The sequence below is a fragment of the Vicugna pacos genome, chromosome 17 (assembly GCF_048564905.1).
Source record: "Vicugna pacos chromosome 17, VicPac4, whole genome shotgun sequence".
Lineage (NCBI taxonomy): Eukaryota > Metazoa > Chordata > Mammalia > Artiodactyla > Camelidae > Vicugna > Vicugna pacos.
The window spans coordinates 48,560,693-48,588,576 of NC_133003.1; the positions used below are offsets into that span (position 1 = coordinate 48,560,693).

Genomic DNA, 27,884 nt, shown 5'->3' on the forward strand with positions numbered 1-27,884 from the left:
CACCATGCACACACACATGCACATATACACCATGCACTTGATATATACACATATGTACACTGTACATACACATGTGCATGTGGTCGGGCACACAAATACATGTGCGCACATCACACACACACTCATGTGCATATGTATGTATACACATGTGCACACTCCCTGTACATGCACACATGTGCACACACATGCACACTGCATGCACATATGTACACAAATACATGTGTGCACATCGCATGCACACAGATACACACAGGTGCACGTGTGCACACACTCATATATATGCTTGTAACCACCTCCACAACCTTGGGCCTTAGGTATCCTCATCTTGTCATGACACCTGACTCTCACATTGATTCTCTCATCTTCCTCTGCTTGTAGACAGCGCCTCCTCCCGAGACAGGGACTTCAGATCTCCGTGAAACCCTCACTAAGCCCAGCACGGCCTTCGCCACCTGGCAGAAGCCCAGCGTCTGTCCATGATGGGTAAAGAACAGGGCTCGTGTTCTCCTTTGGCAGGGCAAGAAAGCAAAGGCCAGGCACTTGAGTCTGACGTTCTTCTAAAAAAGTGAATCAGGCCCAGAGCCACAGTGTGTGGCGGCCGGTCCGGGGGTTCGGGTTGCCCTTGTGTTCTGCTCCCCACCACCCAGTGGTCTTCAGCTGGGTCTGGGGCTCTATAGTAATGGCCAACTCAGCCCTAGGATAACAGAAAGAGGCAGAAATAGCTAATTAAGTCCTATCCTGGCTGCAGTGAAGGTCATCAAAACAGATAACACTGCAGGGGAAAACACGCAACAGTTAAACAGCCAGAGGTCCCAGTGACCATCTGGGATTTTGCCAGAGCCGTCAGAGGTAAGGGGCCCTGTGGCTGGTGAATCACTGGGGCTCAGTTACAACAATGTCCCTGTGACCCACTTTATTCCAGCTGGATTTTTCTCATTGGTTGGGTTCACATGCCAACAGTGTGTATGGGCCACGGGGCCTCAACTGTAACACGCGCAGGGCTCCCTATTTATCCTAAGCTGACATTCATATATAACCCATTTACATTTTTTAAAAGCAATTAAATGCACAAACTGAACAATAAAGGAGAAATGAGAAGAAAGCCATGTTTTAATCTGTGTATTTCAATTTGTGATGCTCAGGCACAGCAAGCTGGGGGAGCGCCAGGGATGGCGTCAGACAAGAAGGGGGAGGAAGTGAAACCATTTCAGACAAGACCTACAGGAAAATCAAAGAAGAAAGGTGAACGCTGAATGAAAACGAGCACTGCGTTACGTAATAATTGATGAGACTCTAGAACAAAGTAAGTTCTCTGTGGGTGTCAGTGGGGTATCTGCTAGTGTGTGACACGGGGAATGACATCTCACTGTGTGCAGGTCCCCAAGCACTGCTGGATGCCTCGCTTTCCTGGACTCAATCCATCAAATGCCAATAGTGTTGCTTCCACTTCTTGCAACAACCAAAAACCATCCACGCGATTTGTACGACGCCCCCTAGGGGCAGAAGAGAAGCATCGCCTTGAAAAACCACAGAGGTGGGTCACACGGAGACACCAGGGGCCGGAGGTGTTGGCCTCCCAGACTTGGGCACTACAAGAGAGGCGCTGGGAAGTCTTTGGGAAGACTGTGTATCCCCTGCCACCAACAGGCTCTGTCCCCAGGGTCCAGAATGTACCCTGAGCCCAGGGTGCACCTTGTCCTGCCCTGGCCTCACCCACCAGTGGAGCCTGCGGCATTGGCTGGGGGCAGCCTGGTCAGGAGGCAAAACCTGAACCTGGAAGTTCTTCAGGTCTCTGGCATCTCAGAGCCTCGAGGTTCACACCCCTCTGCTTCTCAGTCAAGTTCCCCTTGTTTTCCGTGCAGTCCCAAGGGAGGACGCCCCCTGACTCCTGCTGCTCCTGTTGGCAAGACCCAGCACACTGTCAGCCAGGTCCCGCCAGTGGGGGTTCAGCCAAATTGGGGGGCAAATGCAACATCCGAACACAGAGACCCCCCCAGGGGCAGGGTGGCAGCAGGAGAGGATGGGGGTGCTCGTTTGCATATCATTTGTCAGTGATGCCCAGGGGAGTGGCCCTAGTCTCTCCAAGCCTCCCCCAACCAGGCCTGTCCACATCCTTCTACCCCATGAGGGGCAAGGGCTGTATGTAGGCCAAGAGAAGAGCTTGAGGATCAAGAGGGTACAGACTGGCCCTCCTGGGGAGCAGCAGCCCCCTTCCAGGAAAGGACAGGCCTTGTACGATGACCAGGGCCTCTGGTTATCCACAGCCTGGTACCCAGTGGCCCACCCAGTCCCTGAACTGCCCCTCCAAAGCCAGCTGGGTATTCAATGTGCAGGGTGTCCCCTCTGCCCACCCAGCCTCACTGTACCAGGTGGGAGTTCCTGCACGTGACTGGGTACACAGGACGTCCAAGTTCGCATCCTACTCAGTGGGCAGGTTCTAAGGTCAGCAGGTGATGTAAGAACCTGCGTGGATCCAAGATCACTCTGTAAAATTTACCCACGCACAGGCACCATGCTAGCAACTGGCAGACAGACCCAAGTCCCTCCAACACAGTGGCTTTGCTCTCCAGCCTGGGAACAGGTCTCTAGCCCTTCAATCAGGTTGTGCACGACGGGCACTTACCCTCAGAGCCGCCATGTTGTAAGGAAGCCCACACTGCATGGAGAGACCACACATAGGTGTTCCAGGCAATAGCCACCATCGCCCACAGATATTGGGGTGAACCAGCCTTCAGATGATTTCAGCCCCCTGCCCTGCACCACCCCTGCCATGGCTATGTCTGAATTCCTGACCCAGAGAACGAGGAGTGAAATTTCGTACATTTTTTTTCCTACGTGAGCTATTGGGTGTGCATTAAGGGGCAGCCAATTTCTGCATATCTTAATGTATTTCACAATCACTCAGCTCTGCAAAAGGTCTGCACTTTTAAGGCCCACTGGAACCAAGACTGATCCAGGGACAAGCAAAATCAACCCCACATGCAATCAGGGCTTCAGCTCGGAGGCCAGAGGCAAAGCCCCCACCCGTTAAGTGATTTCTCCTAAAGGAACGTGTGTAGATGAATTCTTGTAGGTTAAGCACAGGATGGATTCCACCAGAAGGGCTTCAGAACGACTTGGGGCTTGACAGAGGAGCTGAATTCTCTGGAAGGACACAGCAGAGTTTGTATGCGATTGTCCAGAACAGCCAACAGTGAGTGAACTCAGAGACCTCGTTTGCCCTCCTTGGCAAATGTGAGTGGTGGGGTCTGGGCGCGGCTGTGCAGTGTCAGATGATGGTGCAGCCACAGCAGTACCTCTCGGGGTAGTCCACCACGTGCACTCTGTGGTCAGTGCCGTAGAGGTAGTAGACAGAAGTCTTTCCTCGGTACAAGTAGCGAACCTCCGTGAGGGGGACCAGCTCGATGGTCTGGCGCTGAGGAAACAATTGGCCAAGAAAAACCTCAATGTTCTCTTCATGTCACTCACCTGCTCAAGAACCTTCAGTAGCTCCCTACTACCAGTGGGATGAAGTTCATGCTCTGGAGTTGGCATTTTGGCTCCTCCCTGCCTTTTGAAATGTAGCTTCTACTGCACTCCTTCACATCCTCAGCTCTGATCCAAATCGATTTCTCATCTTTAACCATCATCTGATTCTAAGTTTCTGGAGTGGGGGAAGGAAGTTTCAGGATGTTATGGAAAGCCACCAGCCAAACAGGACATCTTCGAGAAGCATTAATTTTTAGATGAGGGTGTGGGGCAGAGAAAGGTAGAGGATAAAGTCATTTTAGACGTTTTTATATTAAAAACAACCATGGAGACAGTAGAGAGTGGATTATACAATTTGAATGAAATTTTAAGATAAAATGTTAATCCCAAAGAAATTCCAAGGTTTGATGAGCTTCTTGAGGCCATTTTCTTAGACTCCTCTCTCCCCACTCCTCGGTTTTGCATTGACCTTCCTTTGAGGAAAGACTTGTTTCCCCCTTCTTTTACAAATGGGGAACTGGGGCCCATGGGCTTGTGGAATTTCCAGTTTGTTAGATCTCCTGGCCGTAGCTGGAACTGTTTCATGCTCAGATCTCTTCCCCAGCATCTGCGTCTACCTGAGAGCCTGGGGCGCTCACTCCCCTAAATCCCTCCCTCTCTGGCCCCTTCTCCGAGCAGTTACTCAATAATCTTCCAAAATCATGAGGTGGTCAGCAGAACATAGCAGGTTTGCCACGTTGGGAGAGGACACTGGCTCCTGCTGGGATACCCATGTCGTTAGCTGTGGTGTTTTGTGACGGACAACTACATGCATAATCCACATGGCAAAGTGACTCCTCACCATCGGAGCAAAGCTTTCTCAGGATGTATGTGGGCCAGGCTCTGTGCCAAAACCCTGAGTTCTTCTGCACAAGTTGCTCCCCTATCCCAGACTCAGACTGGGGGACCCCAACCCCAGAGGGAGGTGGTGTGGTTGGCCCAGGGTCAGACCTTCCCGCCTGCAGGAAGCTCCCCTTCTTGGGAAAAGAGTCCAAGTCCTCTCATGGTAGGTGATGGTCTGGAGGCCCCAGGGGACAGGGGGAACCAGGCCAGGGAGGCCATCTTGACAAGCAGGCTCCCTAGGGTACAGGAGGGGCACCAGAGGGCATGTGACACCACAGCAGGAAGAGGGGACTCAGGGTCGGGGCCTACGCTTTCCATGAAGCGGTCTGTGTGATCTCACACTTCCTCTCTCTGGGCCTCCGTTTCTTCATCTGTGAAATGGGAGTAAAAACTTCTACATCACAGACTTGTCGGAAAAAACCAAAGACGATCGTGAGACTGAGTTTTCTCCATATGCCGGAAATGAACCTCCAAGTGATAAATGTGGAAATAAAAGGTTGAAGTTTCCTCTTGAATTTTGGTATAAAGGACCCCAAAATGGGAACTGAGACCAAGAGCAGATGGGCACCAACATCACTGCTCAGAAACTACTCTTGTTTTTAGACTTTTCTACAGAGATCACATGGAGGGCCCAGCAAAACCATCCCCACCCGCGTCCATTTCTGATTTTGAAAAGTCTTGGGGTTTGAGACCACAGGATGCTTAGGACATTTGCTGCCAAACCGTGGTCATCTCGTAATCGGCCGTTTATCTGCTCAGACACCTCATTCATCCCCTGGGGTGAGCAGATTCCGGGTCTGAGAGGAGTGGCCAGGGCACCGCGTGTGACCGCTGTCTCCTTGCTGGATTCTACTCACTCACTTCTTAGCCCTGACCCAAACGGCAGCATGAATCTTCATCTACGGATCCAAGGCCAAAGGACAATTTAGGAAAAAGATTCACCAATGTGGCCTTTCCTCCTATTACATTCCCTTTTAAAGTGTGCGTCTGCCTCTGGTTCAGCCCTCCCTGCTCAGACTGGTTCACAGATGGCTTGTGTGGCCCGAGACGGGTCTAAGCTTTCGGGGAAAGCCCGGGGGACCCAGGGTCTAGACGGAGGACTGCCGCCAACACACTGTGTCAGATAGGGCAGGCCACTGCCCCTCTGCCAAATAAATGAAGGGTCCAAAAAGGACTCAAACTATCAGCCTCAGAAGCACAAAAGTCCCACTTCTATCGGCAAGCTGCTAAAATCACGTCCTGATCATTCTGCCTGTTTCAGAGCAGACACCTCAGTATCTGGGGCTCCTCACTGTAACACACGCCATACTGCACCCACGCGGCTGCGGTCTTTCCTGCACAGGGCTGCAGAACAGACGTCAGCTCCAAGGGAAGAGCTGCCGAGGCATGACTGATGCTCAGAGCACCACCGCCCACACCGGCCCTTGCATGGTCTGTCCTTCTTTCTGCTCCGATGCCATCACCCCTTTTCCAGTTTCTCCCAGCAGCCCTTCCTTAACGAATGACTCACACACAGATCTTTGTCTCAGAGCAGCTTCTGCGAAGCCCAACCACACCCACTTTATAGATGAGGACATCGAGCTGTGAAGGGAAGAGGAGCGCCAGGAGTACAAGCCAGAGCTGGGAAGTTAATTGTTCCCGCAGTGTCTGCCGGGTGAAAAGCGCTGTGAATCCCACACGTGGCTGTTATCCCTGCAAAGCCACCCCAGCTTTCAGTTGGTTGTGTGTCTTGAATGCAGCAGATAAAAACATTTCCCTTGTAGTTGGGAAATTTGAGTTCTACTCTTGGGCTCTTCCGCTAAGAAGCTGTGTGACCTTGTTGAAATTACGTCCACTCTTTGGGCCTCCTCTGATTTATTGGAAAAGTCAGGGGTTTGGTCTAGACCAGGGGTAGCCAACGATGGCCCATGGGCCAAACCTGGCCCATCAGTTCACACAGAGTTATTAGCATTTTTCAAATTTTGCTCTCAATATTGAAAAATTAGATTTTCTATAGAAGTCTGGACTTCAGCAGGCCTGAAATCTCTGCCCCTAGGCTACACAGAGCTGAAGGGAGGCCCACCCCTCTGGATATGGGGGCCTCCCACCCATGCTACCACCCACCCTGGAAGTCTTTGAGTTTGCAGTGTCCCAGTGCCATGATTTCTGCCATTCATTCCAGCTCCAAGATGGTCATTATTAATTTTAAACTAAAGGCATGCTTCTTTCTCCTGCCAATAGAGATGTGCAGAGAGAGAAGGGGAAATACTCATTGCAAACAGGAACAGAAGGAACAAGGGCAGTTTGAGCAACAGGTTCCAGGCATTTAAAGCAAATTATCTCATGCCTACAAAACCCTCTGAGGCAGTGTTAGCATCTCTTTTCCACAGGTAAGAAACTGAACTTCAAGGACGAGTTGGAAGCTAGTCCAGGGCCACTTAGGAGAATCAGGATCTGAGCCCCTTCTCTAAGAGTCGGATCCCGCCACAGACGCCCCTCACAGAGCTCTGGCGCTGGGTGTCCCGGCCAAACCCCCATCTTCCACCGGTTTCCTTCCCCGCCTCCTGCCCCTCCCGCCCCCCGACACGCCCGCCCCAAGCCGCACCTGGAGACGCGAAGGGCACCACCGCCACCTAGTGGCCATCCAGATACAGCCACACAGCAGCCCTGGCGGCCAGCCCCGCCCTTGGGAGGCCCGGAGGGACCAGCCTGGGATTTGGGAAGGGCCCTGAGGGACAGGAGGCTGGGTTCCAGCCCTGCCTACGACCCTAGATCTAGAGCTTTCGTCTTCCCCTCTCTGAATACCAGGGGGTGAGAACCAAAATCACACTGAGCCACATTGCTGCGTGAAACCCTACAAGCTTCATGTCACTCTCAGGATAAAATGCAAGCCTCTCACCGTGGTCTCTGGTCTGGCCCGCCGAGCTCTCTGCCCTCGGCCACAGGTCAGTCCCTAGTGCTCCTCGTGCTCCTCGGGCTGGGGCTCCTCCCCTCCACCCCCTCTTCCTTCCGCCCTGCCACTCTCGGAGGAAGGAGCCTCCGGGCAGAGGGAGGGGCCCATTTCCTCCTTTATGTGACCAGAGGGGCAGTGCCCTCAATCCCCCGGTCGGACACCAGGAACCTCACCTCCCACAAGCCCTGCCCGCCCAGCTCACCTGCTGCAGGACGCGGGCGCGGGAGGCCAGCGTTGCGTTGTGCTCGGCGATGGCCCGCTGGGAGGCCAGAGAGATCTCCCGCAGGGGGAAGTCGATGATGGGATACACCTGGGGGGAGATGAGGACCACCTGCCCTGATCCGGAGCCTCAGCGGGCTGACGCAGAAGGACCAGAGCACGAGTCCGAAGGGAGGGCCCAGGCCAGGAGCGAGTGGGGTGGGTGGCACTTGTTAAACCTTGATCACCCACATTACCACCTTGGAAATGCCAACAAAAAGCAGGGCTGTAGACAGTTCTGCCCCATCCACCGGGCCTCTGGTATAGCCTGACTCGGCTGAGGGGGGGGGGTGCAGGGTTTACCTGGAGCCGGCGATGCCTGAGGTGAACCTTTAGGAAGCTGGGTGATTGGGGCAAAGAAAGGAGCCTGAGGACTATATTCAGCCCTCAAGAAGGAAATCCTGCCATTTTCAACACGACGGATGGCAGAGGGTGTTATGTTAAGTGAGGTAAGTTAGAAAAAGATAAATATCATAGGTTTTTATTCCACATAGAAGTGAGATCAAAGACAAAACAAAACTCCTAGATACAGAGAATAGATTGGTGGTTTCCAGAGATGGGGATTGGGGAATCGGCGAAGTGGGTGAAGGGGGTCAACTGGGACAAACCTGCAGTTGTAAGTCATGGGATGTAATGTACATCATGGTGACTACAGTTGATAATACTAGATTGTATATTTGAAAGTTGTTGAGAGTAGATCATAAAAGTTCTCACCACAAGAGAAAAAAGGTTTGACTGTGGTGATAGATGTTAACTAGACTTACTGTGGTGACCATTTCACAATATAAACAAATAGCAAATCATGATGTACACCTGAAACTAATATAATGTTATATGTCAATTATGTCTCAATTTTTTAAAGGCATATTACAAAGTGAAAGAAGCCAATCTGAAACAGCTACATGCTGTACAAAAAAAAAAAAAAAAAAAGGAAAGACGGAAGGGAAAAAAAAACTGACCCTCTTAAAGAAAACTGCAGAGGATGTCCCATAAAGGCCAAAAGGCTAACAGCAGGAGACCAGAGAGTCTCTGTACTCAACTCTGCCCTCGCAGCCACAGACAATATGTAAACAAACGGGCATGGATGTATTCCAATAAAACTTTATTTATAAAAGCAGGCTGAGAGCCAGAGCTTGCCAATCCCTTCCTAGCATACAGGACCCTCCCTGATCTGGCTCATTGCCCTGCCCAGCGCACTGCCCTCCAGCCTCCCTGCCCTCTGCTGCTCCCCAAGGCCTCTGTCTTACTGCTTCCTCTGCTGGACACCCTCGCTCGGGTGGTCACACCGTCCACTCCCCCACTGCGGTGCATTCAGGGTCAGCTCCCTGGCCCCAGCTAGAACAATAGCCCTACCCGGTCCTGTCTCTTTACCCTGCTTGTGTATTTCCGATGACGCTTAGCACCCACCACCTGACACTGGGGGGAAATGCTATTATTATCTTTTCCCAACTGTGAGGTCTACAAGGGCAGAGATTCTGTTTGATGGTATCTGCAGGGCCTAGAATAATGCCTGGTCGAGGAGGAGGGTGTCAAAGTTTGTGGAAGGGATGGAAGGTGGAGGGAAAAGGAACAGAAGAAGAGAGAGGGCTGAATAAGTAAAATTCAGGACAAACCGGCCCCACAGGGTCCCAGCAGCCTCTGTCCAGCCCTGGAAAGCTCTGTTCCCATCCAGCCCATCTTTCTAAACAGAAGCAGCACCTGCAGAAGCTGAGAAGGCCCGGCCTCACAGCGGGGAGGAGGAACCCAGCCCCCTTTGTGGTGGTTGCAAAGCCCTCCTTACCATCGTGTTTTCATCCTTAAAGAGGGTCTCCCCTTTGGCTTTAGCAAGGAGCTCCCCAGGGCAGTGCAGCTGGTGCTCAGACACAAACTCAAATAGGCTGTTTTTCCTGGAAGTGAAGAGGAAGAGGGCAGATCACATGTGTTGGGTTAAGAACATGGGTTTGGAGTCAGGCTGACCAGGGCTGGAGGGCTTGCGTTGCTACTGGTGGGACCCTGGGGAGGTGCTTTAGCCTCTCTGGGCCTCAGCATCCTCACCTGTAAAGAGGGCACCTAGTAAAGCACTGACAGTTCTGTTCTATTACATCACGTCACCCTCACCTGTGATGCGCTGAGCTGGGTGCCCAACAGGAGAAACCCCTTAATGCAGGGCAGCTCCCCTGATGTGGGGATTTAGGACCCTGGGACTCCTCCTCTCCCAGCAGGTCCCTGCACTGTCAAAGCCCCCACCAAGTGGAGCTTCTCTGCAGAAACCGTTCCAGGCCACAGCCCCCAGCCGCCCCCGCCAGGCCAGGGCATTGGGAGCTGCACGTACCACACGATGACCAGCTGGATGAAGTGCAGCAGTTTCTTCTCCCCCTTGCAGGTGGCACAGGTCTTGTTCCCCCTCCCTGAGCACGTGCTGCATCTGAGAGGGGCACCATCGGTATGGCTCAGACAGTCGTGGCGTCCTGTGGCTTCCGAGGCTCCCATCCCACATCCTTCTTCATGGAGGTGGGCTGTGCTGGGCATGGACCACTTCCTCACTTCCACCATCTAGACTTCCTGCTTCCCGTAGCAGTGCCCCGGTCTCCCTTCGGAGACCACATGGTTTGTGGGCTCACCCCTGCCCCTTCCAGGACCAGCCTGGGACTTCAGCCTGGCCAGTGAGCTTATTCCCTCTCTCTGGCCACAGTGGCTGATACCAAGATTGACACTTGGCCCAGTGAGTGCATTGAGATGCACCCTAGAACTTTTGTTGGGATTATCAGGAAAGGGCCACCCTTTTCTACTGAGGTTACTACATCTGGAGCTGCTGGTGGCCTCCTCTGCCACCACAGGAGACAGCCTGTCTGAGAATGGATCCAACACGAAGGAAAGCAGTGTGAGGGATGGAAGCAGATTCCTCATGGCACTGTTTAAGCACCTGGATCCAGCTGTACCTAAAGCCACCTTGGAAATATGTTCTTAGACTTTTCTGTTACATAGGCCTATAAATTTACTTTTTTGCAAAAGCCAGTTTGATTTAGAGTTCTTTTACTTGTAAGTGAAAGAATCCTGTATTTCTTTCCAAATCAGAGACAATCTTTACCCACCACAGGTGGCAGGTCCACCAAAGCTTTGCCATCTGGCTTGTTAGAAGGACGGCCTGGGCCTTGATGAGCCGAAAGGATTATTAACTAACACAACTCTGAAGAGTTTCACTCCTCCTGGCTTCCTGTTTCCCTTTAAGGATTTGTAAATACATGAAAGGACATCATGTCCAAGATGCAACATCCCACTGTTTGCAAAGCCCTGTGAACAGACATGGCACTTTGTTGACTGAGTTAATCAACTGACTATTCCTGACTCCTCCTCCATTCAGACCCTGCAGTGGGTTATAAACAAGGGTTTGCCCCGGCTGGATCCTTGGAGAGTTAGGAATCTCACCTTCGGATGGTTTTCCCTATTCACTTCCCCTCCATGTGAGAAAGAAGAGGGCTCCTCCCCGTAACTCATTCGCCTCCCTTCCTCCCTGCAGTGCCTCGTCCCTTCCCCCAACCCACAGACTGCTTGACGAGCTCCCTCTGGTCTCGAAATACCAGGTCTTGAGAAACACTCACCTAGGCAACAGCGCACCTACAATGCACAGAATTCTGGGGACACTGGAGTGACAAGACAGACAGGGCGCCCGCCTGCCTTCCAGGAGGGCAGGCAGTGAAAAGCAAGAATGGCAGCTCGGTGCCGGGGAGACCCACCCTTACCTCCGCCTGCCGGACCCCGAGCACATCGGACACCGCCGGGCGGGCTTGGCTTTGCGCTTGGCGCCGCTGCAGGAGGGGCACCTCACCTGCGGACACATGTGGCCTCAGCCCCACTGGCCTCCCGGGGGAGCAGGCAGAGGGCATCCTGAAACCTGGTTCCAATCCCAGCCTGTGACCCGCCCCCAGTCACTTCCCCACTTCCTCTCCCTGGGCCTCGGCCCCTTATCTGTAAGTGGGAGGGCTGGACGCAGTGTATCTTTGGACCTCTCTGGTTGTAGCCTTCAAAGATTCTGCATCCTCACTGTTTCTCCTGAGACATCAGCCTCTCCTGCTCCTCGCTCATCCCCACTGCCCCCAGGACCAGGACCGTCTCTGACCAAACAGCTCTGGCCAGACAGGGCCCAAACAGCTGCATCTTGGAAAGGTCCCCAGAGATGAGCCAGGCTACATCCCACAGTGGGAGCTCAGGAGACACTGCAGGGAAAGGCTGGGGAATGAGGCGGGGAGGTGGGCAGGGGAGGGAGGAGGGAGCAGCAAAGGCCCCAGGAAGGGACACAGAGCCAGCAAGGGCACAGCTGGGCCCCAGCAAGGGCACAGCTGGGCCCCATCGAGGGGAGGGCGCTGTGAGGGCAGTGGGAGGAGCCTGCTGCACTGAGCGTAGGGAGCGCGGGTGGGCAGCTGAGGGAGGAGGGGACGTAGCCAGTGTGTGTCCAGGGGATTGGGCACAAATGGAGAGGGTGGAGAGAGCTGAGAACACTCGGGGGCGGTCTCGCCACTAGGACGGCTAGTAGCTTAGACGGTTCTACAAGGAACACTGATGCTGCGAGGGGCTGCCTGCGCACTGAGGGGCCCAGGGCTGCATGGTGTATGTTCGCCCCTACCCCTAACATCCACAACCAGAACTTCATAAGGGGACCTTATTTGGAAACCATCTTTGCAGATGTAATCAGTGAGGGTGAGGTCATCCTGGAGGAGGGTAGGCCCTACACCCCATGACTCGTGTCCCAACAGAAGGCCGTGAGGAGACAGAGACACAGACACAGGGCAAAGGCCGGGAAACAGTGGAGGCAGAGATGGAGGTGATGTCATTACAAGCCAAGGGCTGCTGGCAGCCACAGGGCTCGGAGGAAGGCCTGAGGCGGCTTCTCCCTCAGGGCCTCCGGGAGGAACTAACCCTGCTAACCCCCTGGTTTTAGACTTCTGGCCTCCAGAGCTCTGAGAGAATTAATTTGTTGTTTGAAGCCACCCAGCGTGTGGTCATTTATTACAGCAGCCCCAGGAAACAAATCCAAGGCCTGAGTCTATTTTATGGCTCAAAGGCCCCTGAACTTCACTTCCCGGCACTCACCACCTGCACCAGGAGTGCTGGTCACTTGTCAGTCTGCCCTACAGAGAGACAGTCTCCACGAGAAGGACCCCAGGTCTTAGTCCTCCTGCACTGAGCGGGCACTCAGTAAAGTTTGTAGGTGGAGGAAAAAAGGCGAGAAGAATGAAAGTCATAAACCATGAAAAAGGTCAGTAGAGATCCAACTTACCCATCTTACAGGTAGGAAGATGGAGGCTCAGAAAGGGAGGATGGGGGGAGGGTATAGCTCAGTGGTAGAGCTCATGCTGAGCACACACCAGGTCCTGGGTTCAATCCCCAGTACCTCCATTAAAAAATAAACAAAAAATAACCCCTAATTACCTCCTCACACCTCCCCAAATAAAATAAATGAGTAAAAGATACATTTTAAAAAATGAAGAAGAAAGGGAGGGTGAGTGTGTGAGGTCGCACTGCTAGTGCGGGCAGCCCCAGGCCCCCCGCCCAGCCCCCCGCCCCCACGTGGCTCGGCCCGCACGCATCACGCACACCGCCGGCCGCTCGTGACTCACCGTGCTGGCGCCGTGGCAGCCGCTGCACTTGTAGCGCCCACGCCCGTGGCACCTGTGGCATTCCTGAAAGCGCATGCCCTCCTTGATCTGCTTTCCCGAGCATCGGCAGCTCCTGATTCCACCACCCCCACCCCCATGAGGTCGCCTTCCCAACGCGAGTACAGCACTTCCAGCCGCCGTGGGAAGGTGGCTATTCGCTGTTGATTAGATTCCAAAGGGCCTTGAATGCCAAGCCCAGGAGGTCATGAGACCGTTTCCTCAGAGCCCCAGCCCCATCTGTCCTGGATGCTCAGAAGGGGAGACCTGTTCCCCGACTGCCATGCCCTACCCCGACTCCCAGGCTAAACCACAAAAGCCCGTTTCCTTTGCCCATTAGGCAGCTAAAGGCAGTCTTAAGAGATGAAGCCATCAGAGATGAAGGGCATCTCTGTGAAAGGCAACGAGCTACTGGAATTCAGTCGCTGAATCAGAATAGCTTTTCCACCCTGGAGAAAAGAACGAAACACTTTCTTGATCTCTCAAAGTCCTCTTCATGTTACGATGCTATAAAAATTTGCAGGGTGAAATGACATGCCTGAATCATGTTCTAAAGTGAAAACAAGGCAGGTAATTCGATGAGAACATAATATAAAACATCTCAGCGGTGTTTGTGTAACACATGAGCTGACCCTCACTGCCTGTCCTGATTATATTTATGGAAAACAGTGTAGAGGTCAAATTCTCTCCTACTAACTACCATAAAAAAAAAATCCAACAAGGCTTTAATTTTATTTTATATTTGTTTCATTCAGCTATTTACTGACAGGCCAAAAAATTAAAAAATTAAAAAGATAAACACACTTACATGGTGTAGGGATGTGAATGCCCACTATTTAAGCTGGTGACATTTTGTACCACCCTGTTGCCATGTGACACTCTGTAATTTGCATGGACTTTTGTTGGGACTACACTCCACACACTGGGTTTCCTTAGAAGTCCACTTATTTGACGGTCAAGGAATGAACCACCACCTTGGATTTGGGGTTTCCTTTTTTAAAGGATAAAGCTTGAAGAAACCTATAGTGCCTGGAAAACTGGCTCAGAGAGAGAGGGACAAAGACTCCAGTAAACATGTTACCTTGACCAGTGATGAGTGAGGGACCTGGAACTTCCTGGTATCTTCCTGAAACATCGGAGGAACCTGGACCTCGATGTCCCAAAGCCTGGGGGAGGTCCCTCTTTGTGGCCCATCCACGGAGTGATCTGACAGAGAAAGAGGCTGTTATAAGACCAGCAAATGGCTGCAAGGACCAGCTTTCATTTATTCACCAAATGATGTAGAGCCTTCACTCAGTGCCAGGCATTAGGCTAGACCCTGGGGCTCTGGGATGGGGAGGTAAGGGTCCCCTTAGAGTCTGTGGTTAAGCCCCCAAGCATTGGAGTTGAACAAACCTGGTTGACCCCTGGTTCTTTTACTTCCTAGCAGCATCTCCCTAGACAAGCTACCCCACCTCTCTGACCCTCAATTCTCTCCTCCCTAAAATGGGGATAATGGTGGTACCTACCATGTAGGAAGGAAGTGAAAGCTGAGTAAAAGAAGGCATATCAAAGCTTAGCACAGGGCTGGTACATGCTGAGGGGTCAAGAAACAAGGACTGTCATCACTATGGTCACCACCCCCAGCATCGTCTTCTTTCTCCTCCCCCTCCTCTGTTCAAGGAGACAGACACAGCTTTAGCCACGATGCGACAGACTGCATGTAAGTGCTTTGGACAAGAGCTGCATAAAGGGCTCTGAAACCTCAGAGGACTGACTCATTCTGCTGGGGAGGGGGCAGCAGGAAAAGATATCCTCAAAGACTTCATGAGAGAGGGAACATGTGAACTGAGTCTTGATAGATAAACCAGAGCAGTCAGTAGAAAAAACAGGTAGGACATAGGGCTTCCCAGACCAAGAGCCTGAAGCCTCCAGGGGGTTCAGCAGAAGATGTGATGGCACAGTGAACGGGGTCCCCAGGGGGTCCAGAAACTCAGGAAGGTGCTGGGGAGACCTGGGAGGCATGCGGTCACCCGAGCACACTTGCTGCCTTTGCAGTCTGGCCCCAGGTGGCAGCACCAGCTTGTGGCCAAACACAACACTAGACTTTTTCAGGCCCTCCAGCGAACCAGTGCCGGGACAGGAAACGTTTGCTAAGACCAGTCCTGGAAAGTCTCCAAGAGGAAAGGCCACCCTCTCTTTTTTATGGGTGATGGGAAACTGAGGCTCTGAGCATAAGAACATCTTACTCGGGGGAAGACAAGTGTTATTCTCCACCAGCACCTGCTGTATTTGCTCCCAATTAAACTGATTTCAGACAACTCACTAGTAAATGGCTGAAAAGTCCATTCACTTATCCTGGATTCGCTGAAGGTCTCTAGTCGATACTACAGAGAAAAAACAGCATGTCACACTTGTGCCCTTAGGAAGACAGAACCTTATGTGAAAGAATGAAGTGCCCCACCCTCGGGGTGTGATCCCCCAGGCACAGCGCCTACAGGCTGCTCAGAACAGGCCGGCAGCAGGGACTTCCATGGCAGATGCCCCAGGACATCTGCAGGGGGTCAGTCAGCCCCGGGAAATTGTTCCTGGCCGGCTCACAACTGGGCTGCTTCAGCTCCTCATTTTTTTATACATAGAAATGGTCCATGAGACAAGTTTGAAGCAACAACTGCCCTTTGACAGATGGAAGCAGCTGGAATCAACAGCGCCAAATACCCTTTGGAGGAATTTATCTGCCTGATGTCAAGATCTTCCTTCTTGATCCTCATCCACAGAATCACAAAGCAGGAAGGGATCATGGACATCACCTGGCTCCTCCTCTTCCATGTAAGGAAATGGGGGCTCAGAGAGGTCAGTTGACTTGCCCGAGGTCACACAGCTATACAGAGGCCTCTTCCCTGATCCCTACTCTGATTTCTCCCTGCAAAGCTCTTCTGATTTCTATGTGATTATGTGCCCTCTAGGGAATGACTGTGCCGGTGAACTAGGAAATGTGAGCTTCAACCTCTCCCTGTTAAGGCAGAAGGCGACAGGGGGATGCTGTGGTCTCAGTACCAGACGCAGGCTCCCTGTGGAGCCTCAGGCCTGGGGGTGATGAATAAATGACTCCTTGGCATAGATGTGATTTGAGGAAGGCAGGGAGCTGGGATCAGGGGAGGGGATGGCCCTCTCTAGCCCACCCCTTCAGGAAGCAGCTTAGTTTAATGGAGGTGCTAGGGGTTGAAGCCAGGACCTCGTGCATGCTAAGCATGAGCTCCAACACTGAGCTGTTGCCCTTCCCCCAGATCAGTCGTGTCTTTAACGACACGGCTTTGACACTAGCAAGCCTGAGTCTGAATCCCAGCTCAGTCTCTACCAGCTGCATGTCAGGGGCAAGCAACTCCACCTCTCTAAACATCCAGTTCCTCCTCTTAACTGGTGACAATAACACCTGCCGTGTGGGGCAGCTCTGAGGGTTTGATGAGATATTTATGAATGTGCTTTCCAGACGCCTAGTGCATCCGAGCTGCTCACTGGCCACTGAGAATAATTATTCCTTGTGTTATCACTCACTACAGACCCAAGACGCGGCAGAAAGGACTTCAATGTCACTGCCACTCGCAGGCACTGCCCCCTCACCCTGAGCCTCCCGGTCCCCGCCAGCTGCCCCCTCACCCTGCACAGGGTCTGCTGCCTCAGCTCCTGGACGATGAGGTCAGTGGCAGCTGCGCTGCCGTAGCAGCACTTGGAGTTCACGAAGTTGAGGAGGGCTTCCCGGGCCACCTCCTCTGTCACCACGGGGACTCTGCTGGGGCCAAGCAGAGGGGCAGCGGGTTTGGGGAGAGCCCGCGGGCTCACCCAGGCCAGTCAGCCCCCTCCCTGTGCAGATGGAAATGGAGGCCCGGAGACAGGGGGGCCCTGGCCGTGGTCCCCAGCCATAGTCGAGCCCTTGGCGTCCATCTGGGGAGGGTGCCTCCAGCATCAGGAGCTGTGAGAACAGATGCCCAGGTGGGAAAGGGACAGGTTCTTCTAGAGGACAGTAAAAGCACTTTACCTGAAACGTAGGCTGGGGAGAAGGGCTGACGGAATCTTAGAACTCGAACAACAACAACAAAAAGAAACAAACAAACTCAAAAAAGAACACTAAAGATGAATTATGCCATCTTACAGATACAGGAAACTGAGGTCCAGAGAAGATTAGATGTCACACAGCTGGAAAGAGGCAGAGTTAGGCTAGGCAAGACTCCTGCCCCTCGAGGACCTTGACCTCGGCCAGAGGAGCTGTTAGCAACACTCATGAGAAGACCCAGGCTGAGAAACTTCCCACAACAGGACCCAGAGAGACTCATCGTGAGCCTGCTGGGCTGGGAGGGAGCGGCAGTGGGTGGGAAGGCAGACTCCGCATGACCCTTCCTCGGCCTTCTCTCTGGACCCCTCCCCTCCTCCTGGAAGACCCTCCCCTGGGCTGCCACCGGGAAGAGAAGGCAGGTGCTCCAGGCAGCAGTGGGGCCAGGAGCACCAGGCGGACACCCTCCAAAGCAGGACACGGCCGCCCAGCTTGGCGCCCCATCCTGTCCACACAAAGCTGGATGGACAGCCGGAGCTCTGCGCCAAGTCCTCCAAGCAAGGATAGAGCACGCTCCCAGGAGCAAAGAGGGGGTCAGCAGACTTTCGGTAAAGCCTAGACAATGAATATTTTTAGGCTTTGTGGGCCACACAGCCTGTCTCACCACTCAGCCCCACCGTTATGGTGCAAAACAGCCACAGCCAGTAAGGAGACAAATACGCATGGCCACGTGCCGAGCAAACTTGACAGACAAAAACAGGCGGTGGGCCAGAGTCTGTAACCCTCAGGTTGATCGACTATGGTTTTCAACCCTGGCTCGTGAGCCCACCAGCCTGGAGAGCTTGGTGAAAAAGACACTCCCAGGCTCCATCCCTAGAGAATCTGACCCAGTGGGGCTGGGACCCTGATGCTCTGCCTGGGCTGAGATCTGTGGCCCCTGAGATCCCTGAGGACGGCTCCAGGTTGGGGGTGGGGGATGGTGATGGCTCCATGGGGTCCCCAGGGCTCACCCGTGCTCCAGGAACGGGGACCAGCACCTCTGCTCCTGGGGTCTCCCCTGGGCCTCCAAAGGTGGGAAGAATATCTGCCGCCCTGGAGGAGAGGGGAGGAGTCAAACACCTGGCTCAAAGGCACAGGTGCTTGTGGGGTGAAAGAAGGAGGGGCTGGCTGCACGTGAGAAAACACAGAAGAAGAAGAAGAAGAATGGTGGTTCTAAGACAGCATCAGCCTGGGGTCCAGTGGAAATGGACATGGTCATGGAAGGGCCATGGACACAGGACCCCCTGTCCTCCTGTCCCCTCCCAACAGTGACAAGAAGCTTCCCGGGGCCCCCAGGGGTCAGGGGAGCCGTCCCAGGCTGACCTGTTCCAGAGACACTCCCACAACCAGCTAAGCCCCAAGAAGAGGTTGAAGGGCCCAAGACCCATGGACCATAGACTTACTGTCCCCTTGAAGAAGCCAGTCACAGCTGGGCAGCCTCTCCAGGAGTTCAGCCGGGGGCGCCAAAGGACTTTCGGCCTCGAAGCTGAGGTTGCCCACACCTGAGGGAAGAGCAGGAAGATGGCGACTTCACAGGAAATTGATGAGTGGGGGTGGGGAGCAGTGCATCACAAAGTGGCTCACAGTTGAAGTCAGCCTCAGTCCAGCCCCCTCAGGACACACAACACACCTGCAGGGCTGGCAGGGCTGGGGTGGGGGTATGATGGTGGCGGCGGGAATAAGAATGATGAGAAAACCATGAAGCAGGGCAGCTCCTGTATGCCGGGCCCCTGCTCCAGCCAGTCACAGGTGCTTTAGAAACATTAACATATTCCACAGCCCAAGGGGGCAGATCCTGAATACCAGATGGTCACATTTCTCTGATGCTCATCAAGAGACAAGTCTACATTTCCTCCCCCTTGAACCTGGGCAGCTTGGGACTGCTTCACCAAGGTCACATGGGGGGCAAAGGAGAGACTGCGGCTCCTACTTCTGGCCTCTTGATCCCTGACCTACCAGGTAAGAAATCAGTCTGTCCCACTGGACAAGCCATGTGGAGATGTCCTGAGTACGTGGAGAGGGGCCCAGTGGAGCCCGGCCTCCAGCCACCCTGCCAAGCCACCAGGCATATGAGCAAAGCCGTGTGGGACCCTCCAGTCCAGAGCAGCTACCTGCTGACTACACCGAGTGACCCTGTTAGAGACTGCATGTCTGCACCCCGCAAATTCATGTGTTGAGTCCCACACCCCCAGTGGAGTGGTACTAGGAGGTGGGGCCTTTGGGAGGTGATTAGGTTCAGATGCGGTCTCGAGGATGGACCCCTCTGCTCTAGGAGTGCCCAGGGAGCAGGCAGCTGCCTACAAGCCAGAAGAGGGCCCTCATCAGACACTGGATCTGCTGGTGCCTTGGTCCACCTTGGACTTCCCAGCCTGCAGAATAGCGAGGAATAAATGTTTGTTCTTTAAGCCACCCAGTCTATGGTATTTTTGTTACAGCAGCTCAAACTAACACAGACCCTCATCAATTACACATGGAACAGAAGAATCGCTGAGCCCTGTCCAAATTCCTATCCATGAAATCATGAAATATAATAAAATGTTATTGTTTTAAGGCACCTCAATGTGGGGTGATTTGTCACGCAGCTTCCTCTACTGGGCAGTCTTTATTCTGAGTCTCTCCGCAGACCTGACCAAGACATTCTTGGAGCCACACCAGGGTCCGAGGCTCCTCCCGCTGCCCTCTCCTCTCTCACGGGGGTCTGATCTGCACTGTGGTCCAAAGATGGTCCCTGCCTACACCTGCTCCCTCTCCCCTTCTCCCTTCACAGGTCTTCAAGAGATCTCTGGTATGTCTCATGCCATCTTGGTGTCTGTTTCTTGGATGATCCGAACTGACACACTAGCACTACCACACTCGACCAATGAGAAGACTGAGGCTCAGAGAGGTTGTGACTCGCCCTATATCACACAGCCGACGAGTAAAGGAGTCGGATTCAAACCAAAGTTCCTCTGTCTCCAAAGCTGGTATTCTTTCCATGTACCTTCTATGAGGCAAACCCTATGGTGGAAGACACACTATCTCACTGTTTTTAAAACCTCATGTTGATCTGTCAGGCTGTAACATAGATCCATACTACCCTGAGACTCCAAGGAGAAAAGCATATTATTAGTACTGGCCTCTGGAAACTCAGGACAGCTCATGAAGCATCCCACAAACCTGTTGCCTCATCCCACCATCACACCTGGAGGTGTGGAAGGCAGGACTTCTAACCTCACTTGACATGAGGCATCTGAGGCTCAGAGAGGTCACTCCAGTATCCCCAGGGTGCACAGCAGTTGAGTTAGAGCAGGACAAAAACTCCTCCCTCCTGTTCCTGCCCACGGACCACCCTTCAAATCTGTTCCCTGAAGTCCCCATGCTGGGGAACACGGATCCCTCAGCTCTGTCTTTCTAGTGGCCAACTGACCACAGGAAGTTGACTTTAAAAGGTGAGCTGATAAATGGTCAGTGGAAGGGGATTCTGTCTGCACGAAATCACTGCAGCACACTCAGGTCACACGTCCAGCTGACCCACCTCATCACCGAGATCCTTCCCTTTCTCGCAGCTCTTTAAAGCTCATAGCTCTTTAAAGCTACAAAAAATAAAAATAACATGTCCTGCCCTTTGGAGTTTCATAAAAGCAAAGACCAGATGAAGCAGCAGACCTTGTTCGAAATTCGAACAGCCTAGGTTATCTGGAAGCGGAGACAGATGTCAGGTGATGAGCAAACCTGAAATCCAGAAACTCTTGGCCAAGAGCAGTGAGGGAGGCACAGGGTGGGGTCATTCAAACAAATAAATAACCCTGCTCTACTGCTCCCCACAACCCCCAATTAGGAATGCACTTGTCCTTGGACAATAAGAAATATACATCTCTAAGGTTCTTCCTCCTTGCAGGAAACTTCCAAAGGAAGCTGAAATGGAACATTTAGAGATGGAGGAGTACCTTTCTGAACAGGAAGCAAATGATTCTGCTGAGAAAGAGGTGAGAGCCCTGGGGCAGAGGTGGGTGTGATGGAAAGTGACATCGTCCCCAAGCTTCAAGCACGTGTCCCCAAATCCCCAGGATGAGAATTCACCCAGAATCATTCTTCAAACCTTGGTTCTCAATATTGCTTTGCTTCTAATGAGCTTATTAGCATTTTAAGCAATTCTAGCCACCAGGGACTTGGGGACCAGCAAACATTTTCTACAAATAGCCAGGTGGTAAATATTTCAGCCTCTGAGGGCCCTGCAGTCGGTCTCCATCACTCAACTCGGCCATTGTACCCAGAAAACAGCTACAGACAATAGACAATTGAGTAAGCATGGCTTGGGTCCAGTGAAACTTTACAAAACAGGCAGTGGGGCAGATTTGGTTCATGAGCTGTATTTTGCCCACCCTGACCTGACACTCGCCTGTGTGGATGGGTTTTGAGGGGGATGAGAAAGGTGGAGGGAGGGTCTGTCTCTTTATCACTGCTCCTTTAAGCCAAGAGTGAAGATGTCAGGCATGGAAACAAAAGCGAGGCTGTCCCAGCCACCTTCCCTGGGAGGGCCCCCGCCCACCCAGAAGTCTTGGGTCTGCTGGGGCATCAATACTTTCCTCCTCAAAAAGACAGGGAAATGCCACGTGGCCGTGATGTCTTGCTGGAAACCAAACAAAGGGGCAGGAAGAGGGGGAGAATGAGAGGTGGGAAACTCAGAGCTCCATCCATCAACCGGGAGCCACCCTGACCTCTGGCCATTTGTCAGAGCTAAATTAATCTCTCCATTATGTTGCGGACAAAAATAAAGGCCCCCAGGCTGCAGTACAGGCGGACGTGTCATTTCCTGGGCAGATCTCCTTGGGCACAACAGGAATGTGGATGTCACGGGACTTCGTGTGGCGCCCAGCATGGGGCACCTGCAGGGGGCCACCAGCCGCGTCACAGTTTCTATGGTGTCTGGGCTGAGTTCCAGGGCGACTGTCCAGCTGGACCAGGGCCCCCTAACACAGGCCGCACCAGGTCTGAGATGCTGTATGGTCTCCTCTTTGCACCTCAAGACAACCACTGTTTGGCCCATTTCGTAGAAGAACAAGTTGAGGCTCAGAGATGTGACTGGGGGCAACGAGCTCACACACTCAGAGCCAAGACAGAAACAGTACTTAGAACTCACATCCTGACCCCAAGCTCAATGGTCTTCCCACTTGGAAGGTGGACACCCCAGTGATCCTTGCAAACACGTCAAGCGGTCACCGCGAAAGCTTTGCAAAGTGCTTCTCAGGCAGTGTTTCTGCTCGCCGGGCACCAGCTATTTTTCTTTTGTATAGGAAGGAATTTTTTCCTATAGGGAAAGGCATAATTCATGATAACCCCTTTCGCTTTCTCTTTTTAAAGTGCCATGCCCTCTATTTCAGAGATCAAAGAAGTCCACGTCTTCTGCCCCTGATTCCAGATGAATGCTGTCAAAGCACTGAAATCAGGCCACGTCTCTGGGCAGACGGCCCCCCACTGCCATCTTGCTTTCCTTTGTTTTACATCTTGCCTCTTTCAATAGGTGTGAGAGCCCCTTTTGGACAGGGACCACCCCGCCTCCCTGCCAACTCTTGCATACAGGTGGTGCTCACACATGCCAGTGGTGTGCATTATACTTAAGATGGTGCAAGAGAGATTCAGGTGGTCAAATTCATACAGACAGAACGCAGAATGGTGGTTGCAAGGACCGGGGGGGAGAGGAGAGGAGCTAGTGTTTGACAGGGGCAGAGTTTAGTTGTTCAAGACGCAAAGATTCTGGAGATGGATGGTGGTGATGCTCGCCCAATAACGTGAACGTGCCGTACACTCACAGTGAGATGGTAAATTTCACGTTATGTGTATTTTACCACAATGGAAAATAATTTTAGAAAGAGAGAAGGAGATTCAAGTGATCCTAAGATAAAGAAAAGAAAAAGTACTGTTTTGCCAAGAAGAACAAACAAATAATTGGCTACACTATTTGGAGGCCTTCCCAGCAAGACCAGAAAGCCTGACCAGGTCACCCCCAACCTTACACACCGCAGTGGCTCACTACTGCCCACAGCTAACATCCAGACTCCTGAACCTGGCAGGTATGGCCCTACGTTACCTGTTGGGCAGGAAGGAAAGAGCCTTGTCAGCCCACACGATGGGGCAAAAGCCCTCCTGTGTTGTCCAGGGGAGAGAGAAGGGAAGACAGCTAACCGGTGGGGGTGGGAGGGTGGGGTTAAGAACAGAACAGAAATGGGAAATGAGAACGAGCGAGGCAAGCCTGCTTTGAGGCAGGAGCCATTGTGAAAATATTTGGGGGAGCAAAGAGATTGCCCACCGTGGGTGTGATCACCACCAAAAAAAACAGGGGGAAGAAGACGTGGGAGAAGTCTTTCTCGGGGCTGTCGGCTCCCTCTGGTTCCACGAGAAGGCAGCAGATGTTACAGCTGATTGTCAATTAGTTGGCGTGTGGAACTCAGCCTCTGGAGAAAGTGCCCTGGAGCCAAGACAGAGCCACATGCAGGCTGGGCTTTCTGAGAGTCGTCTCCTTTCCAGAGGTGACTTCCCACGTCATGACACTGATGTCTGCACTTACCCCCCAACACACAGAAGCATCACGCACACACACTCCAGCCCCTGCTCTGGCTGTCCCTGCCCACGACACCCTCCGTCACTGTGCCCAGCCTGGCTCAGCCCAGACCTCACCTCCCGCAAGGCCGGCCCGTATGTGGTTCCCCTTCTCCGGGCCCCCCAGCCTTCTCTCCCACTCTCTGTTGTTGCTTCTTCTGAAAGGCTTTATAAGAATTATCTGCAAAAAGTCCATGTGGGGTCTGCCTCCCCCATTAGCCATCCTGGTCCCCCAGCCATGAGCACAGCACAAAATAGCTCCCTTACTGTGTTGTCTCGGGGAAATCACTTTACTTGTTAGGGTCTTGATCTTTCCCTACAGCAAGGCTCAGGGCATCACTGAGAGAAACGATGGGAACTACAGGCTAGAGACGTCTGTGCTGATGGGCCTGCTAGAGTCCTCCAGACCATCTCTAAGCTGTAATACAGTTTCATTAAGGCTTTGTATTTCTTACTCATTCCCCAGACGGGACACTGTATCTTTCCTTTAGAAGTTGAGAAACCCACAGTCCCCGATGCCCTGCCAGAAATGTAGCAGCTGCTGGGGAGACCAGGTGTGTCTGGGAGCCCAGGGCCGACCCGCAGGAGGTTCACAGTAGCTGCGCCTCCACCCGAAGGGACGTGTGAAAAGCGTGAGGCCCCATGGTCAGTCACAGGCTCTGGGCAGCAGGGTTCCTGCCAGGAAGTCTGGCATCTTTTCCCATCAACTTACGGAGATGGCTTCAGATCCGGTCTCAAACCCCAACTCAGCCAGGGCGGGGTCCACACTAATGAATAAGGCTTTGTAGAGCAGAGCTGGCCTGGGTACCAAGGAGAGTGTCCCATCTCATCAGCACTGGGTCACAGATGGTGACAGTGGTGCAGCTTCAGACCACTGCCCCCTTCCCCAGAGACCAATGCCAAGGCATAATGGGGTACCATCTAGACCCTGTGGTATTGGACCACAGACGCCCCCTCCTAAAATTACCAGGGGCTCTAGTTACAGCCCATCTTACTCAAAGAGGCTCTTGCTCACCATTCCTGGGAAGGCTTTCAGTCTGTAATAAAAGAAGTTAGATTATAAAAGATATGGTTTTTAGAATAAGGGAGGGGATTTTTCCTCTTAAGCTCTGTGCAAGGACATTCCCCTCTAAGAGTAATTGAAACCACATTGCATCTAGAACCATTGAAAAAACAGGACCTTGGCAAGTCAAAGAAGAAAAGACATCTAGGGGTTCTCATTTTAAACAGTGAATAGACATTCTAAGTAGTCTTGAGGGGGTAAAACCAACACCAAAGAGTAGAAGCTCCAAATAAAGAGATATCAACTCAGTGTGAGAAAGAACTTGTGACAGTCTCAGCTGCAGGAGGGGGACCAGTCCATCCCAGGAGGTGTTCCAGTCAATGGTGGGAGATGCTACCTCTAGTCGGGGATGCTGTCAGAGGCATCCTGGCATCTGATGAAGGTGATACTAAAAGGCCTTTAAGGCCACATGACTTCCATGTGGTACCAGGGTACCACATCCCAGAATGTCCCTATCCATGCCTACTTTGTTCCCAAATTGTGTAACTGGAAGAAGATATTCTCTCTCTGAGGCTGCCTGCATCATAGACTCATAAACCAAGGAGACAACAGTTCTGTGAGGAAGGGTAACTCAACTGGATAAAGTGGACAGCCATCTCTCACCTAGGAAGGGACATTTGAATTATACAGATCCCATAGCAGGCTCCCTTTCTGAAACCTGGAAAAAATTTTTACCTTGTTTCAGATTTCATCAACCTAGTTTCTATTTCTGGACAATCCCCTACCTTGCAGTAGACCCTAAGTGCTGGCCTCAGGATTTACTGTATTGGAAACCGGCACATAGCGTGACCCCAAGGCAGAATCAGAGTTTTCAGAATTTTAAGGGAACTAAAAAGAGCTCACCTTCCTCTCAGCTTGTTTGCCAAGACTTGATGCCAAAACAGAAACATCACAGTAATCATATTTTCCATTAATAGTTTAATTTTAAAGCTCTGGGGGACATAATCTGATCATTATCCATGCCTACTCTGGGCTGAGTGATGTGTCCGGCACTTTACATCCAATTAATCCTTTACCAACTCTGTAAGATGACACCATCTCTTATTTTTAAGGGGAGAAATAAAGTTCAGTGAGGTTAAGTGACTTAGGCAAAGTCACCCAGCAGTTAAATGGCAGGGCTTGGATTTCAATCCAGGTCTGACCTAGCCCATTCCTACTAAAAGAAACTCCAAGTATAAATTGAAAGAATGCTAATGAGCTGTGTTTTGAAGAGGAAAGACTGCATTCAAATGTTAGTGGAAGCCTATTAAATAAGACTATGGACACACAATTTCCAATATCAGAGATCAGATGAGGCCCTTCCCAAATTCATGCTAAAATATATCTCTGTATAGTTTCTCACTTCAATATAAAAAAGGACTCCAACAAAATTTAACCTGAGTTCTCTCTCAGATTAGCAGGGGTCCATTTTATATCTCACTTCAGCTCGGAAGCTTAAAGCTCTGAGATACCAGTATTAAAAAAAATGAAGTGTTAGACCTGCCAAGCGCCTTCAAAATCACCAAGTTTGGTAACTCTGAAAATGTGCTAGTGTCACAGACCTCACTAGGATTCAAATGAAAGTTGTGCCCACTTGCTCCCAGCACATATACACACACACACAAAGCACATTCACACAGTATTTTGTCCTCACCTTCAAGGTCCTCAAATTAAGAATTCCTGCCCGATCTTCCTTTATAGATAGGGATATTGAAGCACAGAGATGTTAAGTGACTTGCCCAAGATCACACAGCCAATTCACAGCAGAGCTAGAACTTGAACACTAGCCTCCCAATTCCCAGTCTGACATTCTACCACATTGCCAGTTCCAAATTCAGGCTTGAAACTTCCTTTTTAAAAACACAGCGCATCTCTTCCTAAAATACCACTTCCTTCTTCATCTCTTTAATAGTCCTTAAATTACCATTGTATTTCTGTCCCACTAATGACAAGACGGGGTCACCTGGGCTATGTTTCATGAGTAGTAATGAACTAGTGAGATTTTTGCTAGAGGAAGATGACGTGTAAAGAACTTTCTCTCACATTTCTTTAAAATTAACCTCATCTAAGAGCTAAAGCAACTGTGGTTGAAATGAGAATCCTGATATTCAGGCTCACATTGGGCTCCAGGGTGGTGGGGGCAGAGGGGGACTAACAACCAAAGAAAAGAAGGATAAAGAATGTAAGATGTGGATGGGTTACAGTGTTACATAGCTTGGAAGAGAAGTTCTCACCTTGCTTTTTTCTACCTTCCTTCCACATTGCTCAGAAGCACCTAATGGAACAGCCACCTGCAGGCAGCAAACGGGCTTCACACTGGGAAGGAAGGAAGGAAGGAAGGAAGGAAGGAAGGAAAGAAGCAACGGATGCTCTCAGCAGCACAGATGCAGAACCAGGACAGCACTGAGGGCAGCGGGAAAAATTCAGCTCAGCGCCCTGCAGAGGCGGGCGCCCCATGCCTTCCCTGGTGATACTTACTGTCCGCGTCACTCAGATCACTGTCCATGGTCCAGACGTCCAGCTGAGGAGGAGGCTGCCCTTCTAGTGGGCTCAGGCTGCTGGGAGCTAAGGGACCACACTCAGCCCCTCCCAGGACGGCGGGCCCATTGTTACCAGATTTGAATACAACAGAGGGAAACATCTGCGGGGCACGGAGCTGCCCTGGGCCCAGCCTCCAGGGTTCTTGGGGCTCGTCCTCACAAGCTCTTCCCCTGCCAGGCTCTTGCTGGTGCTCCTGGTCACCTGTGTCCTCACGCAGCTCTATGAGATGGGCACTTTGATGGAACCCATCTTTCTGAGCTGGATTTAAACCCTTGTCTGACTCTCACGTTGGAGCTCTGGACCTCTGTGCCACACTGCTCATCTGTAGGCGGCAGGCATCTGAGTGTTGTGTGGGCATGGTGGGGGGAATAGAGAAAAATGTAAAATGTAATCACCACAAGAAGGCCACCTCCCCGAGGGGGAGAGGAGGACGCGTGGGGTTTCTCAAGTCTTGAGCACTGACCCTCTCGGCTCCCTGGGGAAGAGTCG

General features: G+C 52.1%; 1 protein-coding gene across 1 annotated transcript; it reads right to left on the reverse strand.

The window, feature by feature from the left end:
* Positions 1–1,171: 1,171 nt before the first annotated feature.
* SSUH2 (ssu-2 homolog) lies at positions 1,172–27,400 on the reverse strand. Its single transcript, XM_006206836.4, has 12 exons — positions 27,333–27,400; positions 18,640–18,738; positions 18,208–18,289; positions 16,807–16,936; positions 15,476–15,536; positions 14,252–14,376; positions 13,135–13,197; positions 11,260–11,345; positions 9,852–9,944; positions 9,321–9,426; positions 7,485–7,592; positions 1,172–3,415 (listed from the first exon to the last, which is right to left on the reverse strand). The coding sequence occupies exons 1-12, from the start codon at positions 27,358–27,360 to the stop codon at positions 3,269–3,271; spliced, it is 1,128 nt and encodes a 375-aa protein (XP_006206898.1). The 5' UTR covers positions 27,361–27,400; the 3' UTR covers positions 1,172–3,268.
* Between the last annotated feature and the right edge of the window lie 484 nt (positions 27,401–27,884).

Coding starts and splice junctions, on each gene's coding strand:
- SSUH2 (XM_006206836.4), bottom strand. CDS start 27,360: ATGGACAGTGATCTGAGTGACGCGGACA. Junction 18,739..27,332: donor TGATCTGAGTGACGCGGACA/GTAAGTATCACC, acceptor CTCTTCCCTCAG/GTGTGGGCAACCTCAGCTTC. Junction 13,198..14,251: donor CTCACTCATCACTGGTCAAG/GTAACATGTTTA, acceptor ATGCGCTTTCAG/GAATGCCACAGGTGCCACGG.